General features: G+C 37.2%; 1 protein-coding gene and 1 non-coding gene across 8 annotated transcripts; both read right to left on the reverse strand.

Moving 5' to 3' along the window:
• Positions 1-507: 507 nt before the first annotated feature.
• On the reverse strand, positions 508-14,602 carry TIPIN (TIMELESS interacting protein). Of its 7 annotated transcripts, none has more exons than XM_045822889.1 (9): positions 14,477-14,602; positions 12,129-12,201; positions 11,607-11,747; positions 11,405-11,483; positions 11,122-11,197; positions 7,498-7,620; positions 7,194-7,257; positions 2,821-3,027; positions 508-1,104 (listed from the first exon to the last, which is right to left on the reverse strand). In XM_045822889.1, exons 3-9 carry the CDS (start codon positions 11,737-11,739, stop codon positions 914-916), a joined length of 873 nt encoding a protein of 290 aa, XP_045678845.1. In that variant the 5' UTR covers positions 11,740-11,747; positions 12,129-12,201; positions 14,477-14,602; the 3' UTR covers positions 508-913. The 7 variants fall into 7 exon arrangements, with proteins under 7 accessions (XP_045678845.1, XP_045678842.1, XP_045678843.1 ...); XM_045822886.1 differs by having other exon boundaries at positions 12,031-12,201; XM_045822887.1 differs by having other exon boundaries at positions 12,031-12,201; positions 14,459-14,505.
• On the reverse strand, positions 6,615-6,750 carry LOC123809058. Its single transcript, XR_006783933.1, has one exon. It is a non-coding gene; the product is annotated as a small Cajal body-specific RNA 14 (non-coding RNA).
• Positions 14,603-16,719: the final 2,117 nt, after the last annotated feature.

Raw genomic sequence — 16,719 nt, forward strand, 5'->3', positions numbered from 1 at the left:
CCCAATCCTTGGAATCTCCATGAACTTGAAGGTCTCCTATGAATCTGCCCTAGGTGCTCTATGTTCCTCATAATACTTTGCAACTTTCTCTCCACCTGCTCAGTGGATGCCAAGGAATACTAGAACCTCCCTAGCACCTACATAGCCAGGCAATTTATTAACCTTTTATGTGACCCTTTAAGAATTATAGTCACTCCTCAAAATACATGTAAGCACATAAAAACCTTAAATATTTTTCAAAAGACTTTATTTTTAGAGAGAGGAGAAGGGAGGAAGAAAAAGGAGAGAAATATCAATGTATGGTTGCCTCTCACGTGTCCCCTACTGGGGGCCTGGCCCCCAGGGCACAACCCAAGCATGTACCCTAACCAGGAATTGAACCAGCGACACTTTGGTTTGTAGGCCAGCACAGCCTTCAATCCAGGCCCACACCAGCCAGGGCCATTTTACCAAAACTGTAAACTGCAGAACTGAACAGCAATTAGGAACTTTTATAAAGCCTCTAGAGACAGTTTGTAAGATTTTTATTTGTATTTTTAAATGGATATTATTTGTTATATATATTTGTATCTTAAAACACCAACAATTTAGTGAAAACAAGGCCTTCAATGGCACACCTGCAGCAGAAGCTGCTTATTAACTACTAATCATTATTATGAAATCCAATCTATATAAAAACACTAAGAAAATAAATAGGCTTAAATAAAGTTATTAAAGAAACAAGTATAATTATAAATAATACCAGATTTTAAACAGGTATCCATATAGGTTTTACTACATAAGGATTTTACTCAAAGTATACAAAATACATAGTAATCTTAGACTTGGAGGATATCAAGTTAATTTTCTCTTGGTTGAGGCCTATCCAACATTTCTGGAGGAAGCATAAAGTTACTGCTGTACAATTTTAATTTTAAAAGGACTGGTCCAGTTGAGTTTTCTCTATTTTTAATTCCTCTTCTTCATTTACTATATTGGCAACACCATCATTATGTGTATTATCTAGAATGTCTTTGTTAAATCCATCTGACTCCTTCTCATTTTGATCCTCACCTATTTTAAGATCTTCAACTGTCTGTGCCCTGGATGTGTTCATTAATAAATCTGAAAGAGAAATCATTATTATACATTATTTAGGCACTTAATCCAATCTCACCTAACACAAATCTCTTCACAAGCTTAGAGCAACAGAAATAATATCTATGATCATTTTAGTTCTTGTTAATTATTATCAATTTCTCCCCAAAAAAGCCATTTTTATACATGTATAAAGTCCATTAGAAAATGCAAGGGGTCTTGGCCCTGGCTGGGTAGCTCAGCAGATTAGAGCAATGTCCTGATATGCCAAGGTTACAGGTTCGATCCCCATTGAGAGCACATACAAGGAGTAACCATGAATGTGTCAATAAGTGGAATAACAAGTCAGTGTTTTTTTTTTCCTCTCTCCCCATTTCTTTCTCTAAAATCAACCAATAAATTTTTTAAAATTCTTTTTTTTAAATTCAAGGTCTTGAAAGTAGTAAACTCAAACTCTTGAATTAATGCAATAAACAACTATTCTCATTCAAAATCACAACTACTAGACAGAAATTTTAAAAGATCAGATGCTCTAAAAGCTGTATGTCAAAGTGATCTTACTTCTATTTGGGCAATTTTAAAGTCGTGTATTATAAGTAGAAGATGAACCTTAAAATGCTTATATTGCCAGGTATACTTTGATAACGACAGCAAAACAAAACCCTGCTATCAGCAGCGATTGACATTTATTACTGCCATCCATTTTTTCCACATGGAAGGAATAAAACATTCATTCATAAACTTAAAAATTAAATTCATTTTAATTGGAAAGTAATCATGGTAATATAGTCACAATAATTTTCACTTGAGAATTTTATCTTGGGTAAAACTAGTTTTGTATCATGGTAATCTTCATTACTTACTAAAACTCTTTATTTTCCTATTTCAAAAGGAAAAACTGGATTGGAAATTGAGAATGACATGCCATCCAGCTTCATTCAAAACCAACTTGCAATTATTTTTAGTTTTTACTACTGATTTTACAAAGAGAGAAACTTCAATTTCTTGTTCTTATCCATGCATTCATTGGTTAATTCTTGTATGTGCCCTGACCAGGAATCAAACCTGCAACCCTGGCATCCTGGGGTGATGTTCTAACCAACTGAGCTACCTGGCCAGGACTGCAATTATTTTTAAATATAGTTTTAAAAAACTTGGCTATCTTCTTTCCAAATCCAGAGTATGTTTTCAAAACAGCAAATTTTACGGCAGTTTTACTAAAAAGAAGATAATATAACAGGTGATCAAGCTGATAGCTCACAACAAAAGTGACACGATGCAGTTAAAACAAAAATTTTAGAACCATCTACTCATGCCATAGCAAATGGCTCTAAAATCCTCAATGGGTGCAAAAGGCATTTTATATGTTTAGAAAAGTACCATAATTAATGTTCATAATTATAATCCTAAAGATAAAATTATTTGTCACATGCTTTAAGGAGTCAGGGAATAATATGTTTTTCAAAGATTCAGAATCAATTTTAAATGATTAAAATAACTCTTTAAGAGGTACTCAACTATTCAGAAAACCATCTTGGATTCATTTATTCTTTGAGGATCCCAAACAGCTAACACATTTGCAGTCTCTTTCTCTCTTTCTCTCAAATGTACATAAACTTAATATACTATGTTATTTTTCTATTCCTAGAGATATGTTATCTTGGGACATAGTAGAGAAGTTAAAATTTCTAACATATCCCTGCTATATTAATGGTAGCACATAAAAAACACCATAAAATTTACCATTTTCAAGGGACTGACTATTACTCAGTAGCTTTGCCTGCCTTCTTTCCAAGGCCAGTTGTTTATTTCTCTCAATTCTTTGTTGTTGCTCTTCGGTTAGACTTTTACTTGACTCAGAAGCAAAATTCACATTTTCAGATGAGTTTGTCAAAAAGGGTTCTAATTCAGCAGCAGTTACATCACGGTCATTATTTTCCCCTACTTCATCTGCAGTAGAAAGAAAAGGTGAGTACAGTACTAGGATTAAACTCGTTAGACACTTGCTTGATTTAAACAAGTAAAAGGAATATTGAATAAATTACTTTAAAAAGGTATTTTAAGTCAAATGAAAATACTAGTTTAAAAATATGCACAAACAGAAAGCAAAAGTTCTTGGTTATGATTAGAAATATTTTATGTTTGGGGTAATAAAAGAACTTAAAGAATCCAAAGAATATTCTTGCTTTAAATTAAACAAAAACATTTTAATAGCTTGCCATAATATACAATAATAATCTTATATAGGCTATTTTTTAACAGGGTAAAACCCATATACAAAGTGAAAAAGGAAAAGAAATTTAGAGATCTATGCACATATTTCCAAGTTAATTTTTCAAAAAATTCAGTGTTTTCTACATTATTCTTCTTAATAAAGTCTTAAAGGCATGTATACTAGTTATCTCCAAGTAGGATACCCCTAAAATGATCCAGTGTTATGGAAGGTAAACTTTCACCTTCCATTTATAATTCATTTAAGAATTAAGAAAAATTAAGTTTTACTATCTTATATTTAAAATAAGGACTGGCAGTGATAAACTCACTTATCCACATGACTGTTATCACGTGATCTGTAAGCCATCTCAATCAGGCAGCTCCACACTGAGGAAGGGTCGGGGAGTGGGGCCCTCACTCATCCTTCAATTTCAGCACACTGTAACAGCTGATTCTGACTGCCCAGTTAAGTAGACTAACAGACTATCTAGTTTTAACCAAAACAACACCAACAAAACGCACAAGTAGTAGCTTTACTGCTTAAAAAGATTGTTGCAAAACAAACACCTAAAAGTAGAAGATAATACAAGCACAAGCAAACTTAAAAAAAAAAAAAAGAAGAAGAGGCAAAGCTAACACTTCACCTTCTCTCCTTCATTCACATTATTCATTCACATCATGGGGTTAAAAAATGACCTCATCACAGATCTGACTAGCAGGCAAGAAAAAAAATTTCTTATCACCAAGAACACTGCTTGAAATAAGAGTTTACAAAAAATGAAAATAAAAAATATATTTACATATATTGATACCACCCTTGCCTTATGTATTTACTGTGCCTTGAGGTTTTAACTAGGGACAGTAGAAACTATCACGACTAGCAAAACATTTAATAAATGAATGTAAACCTTTACAATTATTCTAGTGAGACTTTAAAAAAATCATATATTTAATCCAGTCTTTTGTAATCCAAACCCCTTTTGAGGTTTCTTCCTTATTAATGAAAGACAAACAGCCATATATTTTTCCTTCCTGACATGGAAAAAATTTGTGACAAGAAAATGTCAGAAAATGATGGTGTACAAGTAGAAAACATTGCTGGGGAAGTTAAGAAACAAGTATTAGAACCAACTGCCCAACATTGTTTTTTTTTTTCCCCAAAGATTTTATTTATTTATTTTTAGAGAGAGGGGAAGGGAAGGAGAAAGAGAGGAGAGAAACATCAGTGTGTGGTTGCCTCTCATGCACCCCCTACTGGGGACCTGGCCCACAGGTCCCACAACCCAGGCATGTGCTCTGACTGGGAAATTGAACCAGCGACCCTTTGGTTCACAGGCTGGCACTCAATCCACTGAGCCACACCAGCCAGGGCCAACATATGGAGTTTTATTATGCTTCACCTTATAGGACTTAAAAGATTCTGAATTAATAATAATAAAATGCATAATAAAGAACTACTTTTTTGTGAGCCATGAAAGGAAAGATACTGTCAATAGGAAATGGCCTAACACAATGTTTTATGGATAAACAATGTGAATGTAACCACTGATGGAGCTTGGACTAGTATAAAAATGGGACTAAAAACAGCCCTGGCTGGTGTGGCTCAGTGGATTTAATGTCAGTCTGCAAATCAAAGAGTTGCTGGTTCGATTCCCAGTGAGGTCACATGCCTGGGTTGCAGGCCAGGTACCCTGTAGGGGGTGCATGAGAGGCAACCACACATTGATGTTTCTCTCCCTCTCTTTCTACCTCCCCTCTCCGCTCTTCCCTCTCTCTAAAAATAAATAAATAAAACTTTTAAAAATAATAAATCAAAAAAATAGAACCATACATGACATTCATTCACTTCGTTATATGTAGGCCACAGTGGCAAAGAAGCTAAAGTCAGAAATATTCAATGTGTCACAGAATGCTGTTACATTGGTACACATAAACTAACAGATAAGCAAATGATATAATAATTAAAGAGAAATAAGTGCTATTAAAAAAGTATAGAGGAACCAGGAATGGGGACGAGGCATAATTTTACCAGAGTGGTCAGGACTTCACAGTGTTGACATTTGAGCACAGTTTGAATATTTAATCATGTTGTTCTCAGTTTAAAACTGTATGGCAGTGTTTTGGTGACAACAAAAATGTACATCATGATCAGTACAGAAGTAAATGTATTACAAAACTAAGTAAATAAAATGCTCAAGAAAATTTTTGGATGATTTTATTTATTCCTTTTTAGACAGAGGGGAAGAGAAGGAGAGAGGGAGAGAAATATCAATGTGTGGTTGCCTCTTGAGCACCCCGTACTGGGAACCTGACCTGCAACCAGGCATGTGCCCTGACTGGGAATCGAACTGGCGACCCTTTGATTTGCAGCTCGTGCCCAATCCACTGAGCTATACCAGCCAGAGCTCAAAAAATTTTGTCGTTGTGGTTCTGATCCAAAAGGTTTGGATACTATTTACTTAAGATTAAAAAAAATAAATAAATAAACATTAAGTCCCAGGTGGTGTGGCTCAGTGGATTGAGTGCTGGCCTACAAACCAAAGGGTTGCTGATTCGATTCCCAGTCAGGACACATGCCTGGGTTGAAGGCCAGGTTCCCATTAGGGGGTGCATGAGAGGCAATGACACATTGACATTTCTTTCCCTCCCTTTCTCACTTCCTTCCCCTCTCTTTAAAAATAAATAAAATAAAATCTTAAAAAAAAATCAACAAACAAGGCTCTCTGCTACAGACCTCCTCTATATACCCTATATTTCAGCATACCTATAATCCCAAGAATGGTCCTACTATTTGTGTAGAGGAGTAAATGAATCATCTGCCTGACAGTTAATGGCTCATCTTTTAACATTCCTGTGATGCCTCCTCTGTGAAGCTTTCCCCTCCCCTAGATAAAAGTAACTACTCTCCTTTGCAGCCTACCCTGTACCCTGTTCATATCTCTAGTTACAACACCTATCAAACTACTGGCAATGGTATGCCTGACTTGTTCACTAGTCTGTTAGCCCATACCACAAGGGGTCTCATCTTATCTTTATCCCTAAATGTTTAGCAAACAGTATGCAGGTCAAAAAAGTGCAGCTGACTAAAGTAACTAACCCAGTAGCATATGCTATGGGATTTAGTACTATAAGAACAAATTCCTTTCCATATACCAAATGCCATGCCATCAGTACTACTATATATTACAAAAAAACTAAATTTTGGATTATTTAAATCACAATCTTTCACACTTTTAAAAGCAATTTATAAATAACTTAAGGGAATTTGACAAGGAGCATGTGTTTTCTACATCTACTAAAAGTTAAAAAAAATCAAAAACAAACATGTATGGAGCCATCGCACAGAAAATCTGATAACTATACAGACTCTGTCGGCAGGAACCATATGCTTTGATGTGTGTGACTGCCTAAGGTTGCATTGTACAGCTAATCAATGCAATCAATACCAGGAACAGTCACGTAGGTCTTACTAAAGTCCTATGTCCAGGATCTGCACTCTCGAGTGAAAGGTAAACTATTTCACCACCAAATTATTCTGCCTAATTGCCCAGAGCCACTTTTTTTTTAATGGCGTACACGTACATGAACACTATATTTTGTCCTGTTTTTACTAACAAGAACTACAAAGGAGCTGTGGATCACCATCAGAGTTCTTGAAAGCTAATGTTCTATGGCTAAATACATTTTTACATCTTTTAATAGCATTGCAGCCATGTCTTTAAAGAAACGAATGTCATACACAACATTCTAAATGTACCAAAGTATTTTCACTCATTCCTATTTACTGTACTTTAATTATATACTCAACATAGACTAAGAATCCAGTCTTATAATATTGTCTGTCCCAACTAAATCCATTTCTAAAAAAAACTGTTATGAAGTAGATAAATCGATATTCTTACCATTATTGCTAATAAAATCTTCATGTAAAATAGGGAGATCAAGTCGAATTCGTTTTAAACAGGTCTGAAAATAAAGAGATGTTTTTACATTTTCACTAATAACATTTGGGGGTAGGAAGGTCATTTATTCCATTCTGAGTTTCACAGAAGTTGTTCTTCAAGTAACCACTATTAATTTTCTTTTGTTCTACCAAGACATATTTCAAAATGAAGACCCCAAAACAGCTACTTATTAGCCTTTACTAAACCTATCCTTGTACTATTCAACATTGTGAATGATATTCACAATAATCTCAGCACATACCTGAACTTCCTTTTTATTTCCCAGGTATTCAACTCTGTCGATAAAATCCTCAAACTGCAGTTTAGGGAATAGCCTGTGTGCCCAGTGCTCCATGTGTCTGATTAGTGTCTTCAAGTCTTCAGCCTGGCACATAAAAATAAAAATGCTAAATAGGAAATACACTCTCAGAACTGACCTTGTCAGCAGATTTTAGAATTGAATAGTAATGCCAAAGTCATTGGTGTCATTTTACATTTATAAGGTGAAGAAACTTTAAGAAAAATATCTATTAAGGACTTAGGGGATTGCAGTCTAAAAAAAGCACTGGATACAATTTTCCTTTTTAAATCAGAGTGGGAAAAATGGATGAAAACTTAATAAAACTTAAAAGATAATCACGTATCTTTTCAGGACTGTAAAATAATACTAAAAATAAGTTTTAATAAACTATGTCAAGATATCTTTTAGAAATAACTAAACAAAGTGGCAGGTCCCTAAATCATATACAAGAAAGCATTGAGAATTCAGCATTATGGAAATACATTCAGAAATCCCAAGGGCAAAACGTACTAAAGACCAGCAAGAACAGTTTAAACATTCTCAAACCAGAATACCTGTATTTGAAATTTCAATTTAACATTAAAATTTTTTAAAATAAAATTAAAGTTTAATAAACTGGACTTATCAATGAGAAAAGTGCCTAATTCTGGGTTTTATTATAAAATAAATATTCTTAACAATATTTTAAAATAGGAGAGTGGTTAAAAACCGGTTCTGGATCAGGCTACATAGATTCGAATCTCAATTCTACCAGTTTACAGCTGTGACTTTGAACAAATGACTCCTCTGTGCTTTCTTCATGTATAAAATGAAAATATACATAATTCACTGGGTTATTATGAAGATTAAATAATACAAGTTAAAGCACCTGACTCAAAGTGAGCACTCAAATGTTGGTGATTACTATTGTTATTTACTTGTCTAAGAAATCAATGGTTAAGACAATCAACTCTACCAATAGCTAAATATGTAATTCTGAGTGTAATGTCTTATCATTCTCACTCTAATAATAAAAAAGGGGTTATTTTTTAAAGAATTTTTAAAAAATATTTTTAAATTTATTTTCAGAGAGGGGGAGGGAAGGGACAAAGAGAGGAAGAGAAATATGAACTGATTGCCTCTTGTGTGCACTCAGGCCAGGGACTGAACCTACAATCCAGGCCTGTGCCCTGACCAGGAATCAAACTAGTGACCTTTTGCTTTTCAGGACGATGCCCAGCCAACTGAGCCATACCATTTGGGGTAAGACAAATCAATTTCTACTTTTAGAAATTCAATCACCTAATCTCATTTTCCAGTTGTTGGGAGTAGCTGACTAGCCACCTCTCAATGTCATTTTACACTCAAGGAACAAAAGAAGAGAAATAGCTAAATACAATGGGAAGTCTCTGTGATAAAATACTAAGAATTTTCAAGGGCAAAGTACAGAAGACTAGATAAACCCTTTCAAAGCCCACCCTCAGCCAGTGAAATGCAAAATAATCATCCTTCATATAAATCTTATTATGAAAATAATGAAGACTTCGTAAATTCAAAGCACCAATTCATCATTACTACCTGAAAATTTCAGCAAGGGCAATTAACTGAGCTGGGAATGGCTTTAATATATCCTGATTTATATTTAGTTTTATGGCAAAACAGGACACACTCTTCCTGTCCACTGAAGCTGAGCAAATGCACACATTTTCAGCCCTCCAGGTTTGAAATCTTGGGATTGGTTTTGACTCCTTTATCATCCCTCTAAGTCCAATCAACTACACGCACTATATGTTGATCTCTGCTACTACCCTATCCAAGCTATTTTCACCTTGTTCCACTGGTAGAGCAACAACCTCTCAATTAGTGTCAGCCCCCAGTCACTTCCCTCTTTCCAATTATCCTGCATACCACACCAAGATGCAGGTAATGTTATTCTAACTGGGCTATTAAATGGGAAATCTAGGCTTCACCCTAACTGTTGTCACTGGACACTTAAAACTTAGTCTCCTTAATTAGATAATGGGACAAGCACCTATCCCAGGTAGCTCAGTTGGTTAGAGCATCTTCCTGATAAGGCAAGGTTGAGGGTTCCATCCCCCGTCAGGGCACATACAGGAAGCAACCAATGAAGGAATGCATAAATAAGTGGAACAACAAATCAATAAAGATTAAAAAAAGAATGTATTTGAAAATACTTCATGAACTGCACAAAAATATATCTACATGATTCAAAGAAAAATTTTAAATGGCCCTGGACAGGTAGCTCATTTGGTTACAACGTCACCCCAATATACCAAGGCTGCAGGTTCAATCTCTGGTTAGGGCACATATAAGAAGCAACCAAAAAACCTAAGTGGAACAACAAATCGATGTTTCTCTCTCTAAAATCAGTTTGAAAAAAAAAAGAAAAACTTTAGCCCTGGCTGGCGAAACTCAGTGGATTGAGCACGGGCTGCGAACCAGGCATCACAGGTTCGATTCCCAGTCAGGGCACATGCCTAGGTTGCAGGCCACAACCCCCAGCAACCGCACATTGATGTTTCTCTCTCTCTCTCTCTCTCTCCCCTTCCCTTCCCTCTCTAAAAATAAATAAACAAAAAATCTTTAAAAACAAAAAAAAAGAAAAGAAAAACTTTAAATGTACGTTTGTCCAAGGACAGTGATGGACAGTTCTGAAATGTCTCCATTTTCCAACAAAACTTAACTGACATCTATTATGAACAAGGTATGATACCATATCTTGGGGACACATAAATGATCAATACAGGTAAAGTCCTTGCTCTTATAACACTTAAAACCACTCTCCAAAGTAGACAAAGTAAATTTTATTCCTCAAAATTACGAAGTATAAACTCAGGCTTACTGACTCACATGTGATTTTACTAAAGCCATACCGTGACAAACCAAGACTACAAGACATGTTTTCTGATTTTTGTAACCGTGCCTCTCCACATTATAGTTTCTCAGAAGAGATGACGATGAATGGTTGTGTCTGTGAAACATTCTAAGATTCCAAACAACATGGTAATAGGCTCAGTTTTATAGATAGGCAGCCCTACATACAGTGGGTTCTATATTCATGGATTCAATCAACTGTGGACTGAAAATATTCAGAGGAAAAAATGTTACACTGTTGCTGACATGTGCTATGTAGTTAGGCCTACAATAGTTACTGCGTCTATACTAAACATGTACAGACTTTTTTCTTGTCATTATTCCTTAAACAATGTAACAGCTATTGACTTAATATTTACATTGCATTAGGTATCACAAGTAACCTGGAGATGATGTAAAGTAGCTTATATGCAAATACTATGCCATTTTATGTAAAGGACTTGAGCATCTATAGATTTGGGCATCTGCAGGGGTCCTAAAACCAGTAACCCATAGATACTGAGGGATGACTGTACTTTAAAAAACAAAGGTCTAAGTGTCCCAGGTTCGATTCCCAGCCAGGGTACATTCCTGGGTTGCAGGCCGTAACCCCCAGCAACTGCACAATGATGTTTCTCTCTCTTTCTCTCTCTCTCCCCCCCGCCAAAAAAAAACAAATAAATAAAATCTTAAAAAAAAAAAGGTCTAAAACAGAATCCAAACATTTCTTACCTCATGACCTTTACCTTTGAATTTTGCCTTATCAAACACATGCCTTAATGCTGGAAGCCCTCTCTCAGAAGTTAATCTGTGAATAGAAGTAGGTTTTTAATTCCAAGTTTTCTAGATCCATCAAGGCCAAACCATGACCACAGGAAGAAAAGATATTATCTGAACTGAAAAAAATCTTTATAAATATTTGATCTCCAAATACTCTCAACCAAAAGCTTATAACTTGAGGGGGGAAAAAGATGTAAAGAAAAAGTATAAATGTTTAAGGAAATAGTTAATATACCTCTGGGCATCCAGCTTGGGTATATTCCTTTTAACTGTTCTCTTTGGAGGTACAGGAATAGGTGCCTCTCTTCCTGACTCTGGTGAAATATTGCAAGATTTAATATTACTTAAATAATTTAAGCCTCATCTATAAAATAGATCATTTCTAAGCTGATAAATGGATAAGTGAATACAGATACTTTTTGGAACTCTATACAGACCATCATCAGGTTCAACTCCTTCACCATCTTCTCTCTCTGGAGATGCTGGAGGTGGGAAAGGAGGAAAAGTTTCATCTTCTACGTGCTCATAAGCTGACAGTCCAATCAAGCCATCCTCCTGTGGTTCCAGCATCTTTTCCTCTGGGGAGAAAAAAAGTAAACACATTTATTCATGCAAGTAGTCTTCCTACTATACAGTTAAGATCTACCTGCAGGAAAATTCATGTGTTTCAGTCTGTTAAACCATATTTCAAACTCACAAATGATGAAAAGAAGTGGAGATGATAATAGTTATGGAATGAAAACCAGAAGTTATGGTTTCCATAACTTTAGCCAATAGTCATGGGCTAAAAACCAGAAGAATTGAATTCTAATGTATACCCCACCATTAAATAACAATATAATCTTGAACAAATCATTTTACCTCAACTGTTGAATTTCTTCTATCATAAAATGATCTGAACTTTCAGAAAGTTCCAAACTATGGTCCAAATGGGTATGAAATATGCAAGGGACAGGTACCTCGGCAGCAACTTCAACCAGAGCAGCTTGTAACAAAAATCTGTTTACATACTGATCTTCTAGGTAAGCTTTCCTTTGAAGAAAGAGAAATAGTCTTCAAGTCAGTAACTTTAAAGAATGCCTTTCGATACCATCTTACTTGACCTCTCAGCAATATCTGACACTTCTGATTAGTTGCTTTTTCTGGAAAAGTGTCTCCACTGTCTTCTGAAACATAGTATCACCTGGTTTTCCTCCCTTTGGACACTCCTCCTGGATCTTCTTTGAAGATTTATCTTCCTCTAACCTGATAAGTATCCAAGACTCCAACCTAGGCCTTCTCCACTCATTTATACACATTGTTTGAATAAGCATTTACAGATGACTAATTTTTTTTTTTAATTTCCATCTTAGGCATCAAATCTGAGCTCCAGATCCCTACTTGAAATTTCTCAAAGGCACCTATAACTCGCCATGTACAAAACCAAACTTCTCATTTTCCCAGTTCACTGAATGACATCTAGCCAGCTAAGTAAGTCAGAAACCTATAAGTCATCCTTGACACTTTCTTCCCTCTACCCTACATATGCTGTCCATTTTACCTCCTAAAAATCCCTTGAATCTATCCATTTCTCCCTGTCTCCACAACCACTCCCCAACATGGCTACTTGGACTACTCCATGACTCCTATCCACTTTTGGCTTCTCCAAATTACAGTCAGGTTGAGCCTTTAGAAATGTTAAGCTGACTGCTTTACCACTTGGCTTAAATATTTCAATGGCTTCCTTCTGTTCTTAGATCGTGATGCAATTCCAAGGCTCTGCTTGGCTTCGCGCCCTCCTACTTCTCCAACCTCACTCCACACCACTCTCCACAATCTTCTCTTTCAGTTCTTCGAAAGAGCCGGAAGAGGTTCCTCAGGCCACTAGACTTTTTTGTAAAGGACATTTCCTATCTTTTTCTTTTACTGATTCTAGAAAGAGGGGAAGGGAAGGAGAAAGAGGGAGAGAATCACCCGAGTGAGAAACATCAACCTTAGTTGCCTCCATCAGTTAACTCTTGCAGGCACCCTGACCTGACCGGGCTCCAACCAGCCACCTCTCAGTTTGCAGGACAACGCCCAACCGAGCCACACCCACCAGGGCAGCCCGCTTCCTTTCTGGAAGGCTCTGCCCAGCTCTAATCTCTTTGATGTCTAGGACACCTCCACAGAAAAGTCTGCCCCAATTTCCCTACACGGAATCCCTATAATAAGCATTCAAAGTATCAAGTTCAACATTAAGTTCTACTTGTTTGATTAATGTTTTTTCCCATACTAGACTGTATGTAGCTCCAAAAGGACAAAGACCAGGACCCTGGCCAGGTGGGTAAGTGGGTTGGAGTGTTGTCCTGTTCACCAAAAGGTGGTGGGGGCCGTCCCTGTGTGTGTGTGTGTGTGTGTGTGTGTGGCAACCAATCCATGCTTCTCTCACACACGATGTTTGTTTGTTTCTCTCTCTCTCTTCCCTTCCTCTCTCGAAAATCAATTAACATTTCCTCGGGTAAGGATTAAAAAGGCGGGGGCGGGGGGCGGGGGTGTGGATCAGGCAGGTCTCTTTGTGCTTCAACATTGCATCCCCAAAGCTGGTACACAGCAGATGCTCAATATATATTTGCTGAATGAAGGAATGGAGAAAAGAATTCCAAAGCTTCCCCAAAACGGTGGAACTACTGGAGCTGATGATCTGTAGTCTCTCCTCTAAATTTCCATGACCATTAATACATAAAAACAAAATAAGTATCAACTCGATGATGGCCTACCGTATCTTCAAGTAAGGATCAAGAACGACAGCTTTTCAAAATGGGAAGAAAGGCAGTTAGAGATCATAACCTCACAAGCAGCAAGGTTAGTAGTTCTACCAGGCTGACCCGATGTCCCTCTTTGCTAACCATCCCCGAGCACACTGAATTTCCCAACCCATCGTTCTCCAACATTCTCACCCTCGCTCCCCCGCCTCTTCTCTCACTGCGACTTCACTCATTTAATCAATCAATCTTCACGAGATGCCTTCTATGCCTAAAGCCCATGGACAGAAGCTGGCCATGTGAAGATGTATACGGTACACGTTCCTTCCCGCTAAAAGACTAGGTTGAGTGAGAGGCGGATCCGAAACATAAACAACAAGTAAATGTGCCCGCCCTGGCCTCACCGGTCTCCTCGCCCCACAGATCGCGGCCAGTCAGGCCTGTCCTGCTCCGCTGAGTCCACCCTAGTCCTGTCCTCCAACCTTACTCTCTCGTTGCGACTCCCTAGTACCCGGATCCTGTTCCTGAATTCCTCGGTCTTTTCTCCCGACAGGGACTTGACTCACCCACCAGCACGCTCTCACCTCACGGAGAAAGCAGCCGCCACACAACTCTGCTTGGCGGGCAAAGCAAACCTCACTTCTCGCGAGACTCTAGAGCTACCTCCCCAAAAGAGCCTTCGCTGTTGGGCGCCAAATCTGTGCACTACCGGGTTGAAGCTATAGCACCCGCCTCCCTCTGGTCACGCCCACCCGCATCCGACTCCGCCTTCCCCGGGATCCCCCCACAGCCTCCAAGTCCCGCCTACCCACTTCCGACTCACCCTTTTTTCCCGGGTCCCGCCCACCCGAGGGTTCCCCTCCCCACAGCTTCCTGCTTCCCGAATTCCTTAAAGGAGATAAGCCTTCTTATTTGCGAAAAGTTCACCTTTTTGATGCTCTAAGCATTTTAGGCTTTGGAAATAGTCCTCAGTTTTCTAGAAAACCGGATTGTGGGTGGAGTAGAAAGGATAGAGGCAATTTGATAAGCAACTACTGATTCTTCAGAGTTAACAGAATTCTAAACCTGGAGTTTTATTATTTGTTGAATAATGAGCTGAGATAAATCAGGCAGTAAAGAGTGTTAGCAGTGTAGACACAAAGAATAATGTCAAAGATTTGTTACTGTTAGTCGTTTTTAAGTGAATTCAGATAATAGTCCTGTTTGTATGTGCACATGCGCACTCACACACAAAACTGGGGGGCAATAAATATATAATACCTGTGAGGGTGGGAACTGGGCATATGGAACAGGATGGGATGAAGACTCAACTACACATTTTTGAACATATAGATGCATTAACTATTCAAAAAATCTAAAAAAGTTATCTGCAGCAAATTTAGCAAGATTTGATAAACCAACATGAGTAGTGTTTGCAACCTTATTCTATTTTTCTGTAGCTTGAAATATTAAAAGCAAAGAATAAATCAAGCATGTGAAAAGAATAAGATAAACTAAGCTCTCTCTAAAAACTGTGTGCAAACATGTATATATACCACATTTTCCTTAGTTTTATGGTTAATTTCTATATGTGCAAGATAACATTAATATTAAACAATGAATTAAATTAACATTAACTTGAATAGGAGATATGTCAGCCTCAAGAGTCTGAATAGCCCTGACCTGTGTGGCTCAGTTAGTTGGACATCCTCCTGCAAAGAAAAAGATCGCATGTTTGATTCCCAGTCAGGGCACATGCCTGTATTGCAGGTTTGGTCCCAGTCAAAATGTGTACAAGAGGCAGCCCATAGATGTTTCTTGTCCTTCCTCAATCCCTCCCTTCCTCTCACTCTAAAAATAAATAAATAAAATCCTTTACAAAAAGAGCCTGTATAACTGAGGCAAGAGGCATTCTTCTAATTATCCAGATAGTCTATATTCTCTACTTTATGCCTAATAAAGTACATATAAAAGCACTTTGAGAAATTAGGAAGTTATATACCACCCTCCCCACTCCAAAAAAGTAGCACAGAGCAGGAGTTCTGACGGTTTGAATTTCAGTTCCATCATTTACTACTTGATTACTTTTTACTATGCTTCAGTTTCCCCATTATTAATAACAGTATCTACTCTGTAGTGTTATAAGGAGGATCAAATGGTAGTACTTAGTAAATATTATTATTATGCATATAATTTTTAGAATGTTTGACCCTTTTAGAAAATGTACATATCTTATTAAGTAATCATTTGCAGGCACAGTTGTAAGGCATTGATATATTGTTGTCAAAGACTAATAATTGTTTCTCTTTTTCATATGTGAGGAATACTAGAAATATATTTTCCTTAGCAATTTTATCAGAGATATAAAAGATAGCTTTCCCATAGACCATATTATTAAGACTTTTAAAACAATTTAATATTTAAAAAATAAATAATATTAATAAAAATAAACTATTAAAAATCAAAGATTGAGTACGGTGTGTAAAAAAGTTATTCTGGCAAGTAGGGAACCCATTCTAGAAATGAGGTTTGAAAGAAGAGAAATGGGGTAAATCTTTCAAAACAAAAAGACCACAACCTATCTCTGTCCCACATTTAAAAAGCAGTCTATGAGCCTTGGTGACTGGCTGGTATTATTTGGGTTTATCACTTAGGTAAGCGCTGACCTGGCTGGTGGTAGTGGTCTGCTGGGTAGCTGAGGACTCAATCTCACGTTTATGGTATCTGTTTGCCCCTGCCTTGTACATGACCGCTGGGATCATACCACCCAGTCAGGTCTGTATCGGCATTAGCAGTCGAGGAGGCCAGGCCAGGAATTATGAATTGGGATCTGGTTCAGCTACAAATA

This window comes from Phyllostomus hastatus, unplaced genomic scaffold (assembly GCF_019186645.2).
Source record: "Phyllostomus hastatus isolate PE091 unplaced genomic scaffold, TTU_PhHast_1.1 phas_scaffold_501, whole genome shotgun sequence".
Taxonomy (NCBI): Eukaryota; Metazoa; Chordata; class Mammalia; order Chiroptera; family Phyllostomidae; genus Phyllostomus; species Phyllostomus hastatus.

What these genes read in the sequence shown, in the direction of transcription:
- TIPIN (XM_045822889.1), bottom strand. Translation starts at nt 11,739, where the DNA reads ATGCTGGAACCACAGGAGGATGGCTTGATTGGACTGTCAGCTTATGAG. An exon ending in TCAAAGGTAAAGGTCATGAG is followed by an intron (nt 7,621 to 11,121) that starts GTAAGAAATGTT and finishes TTTATGTGCCAG; the next exon opens with GCTGAAGACTTGAAGACACT. An exon ending in TAGTCAGTCCCTTGAAAATG is followed by an intron (nt 1,105 to 2,820) that starts GTAAATTTTATG and finishes TTTCTCTTTCAG; the next exon opens with ATTTATTAATGAACACATCC.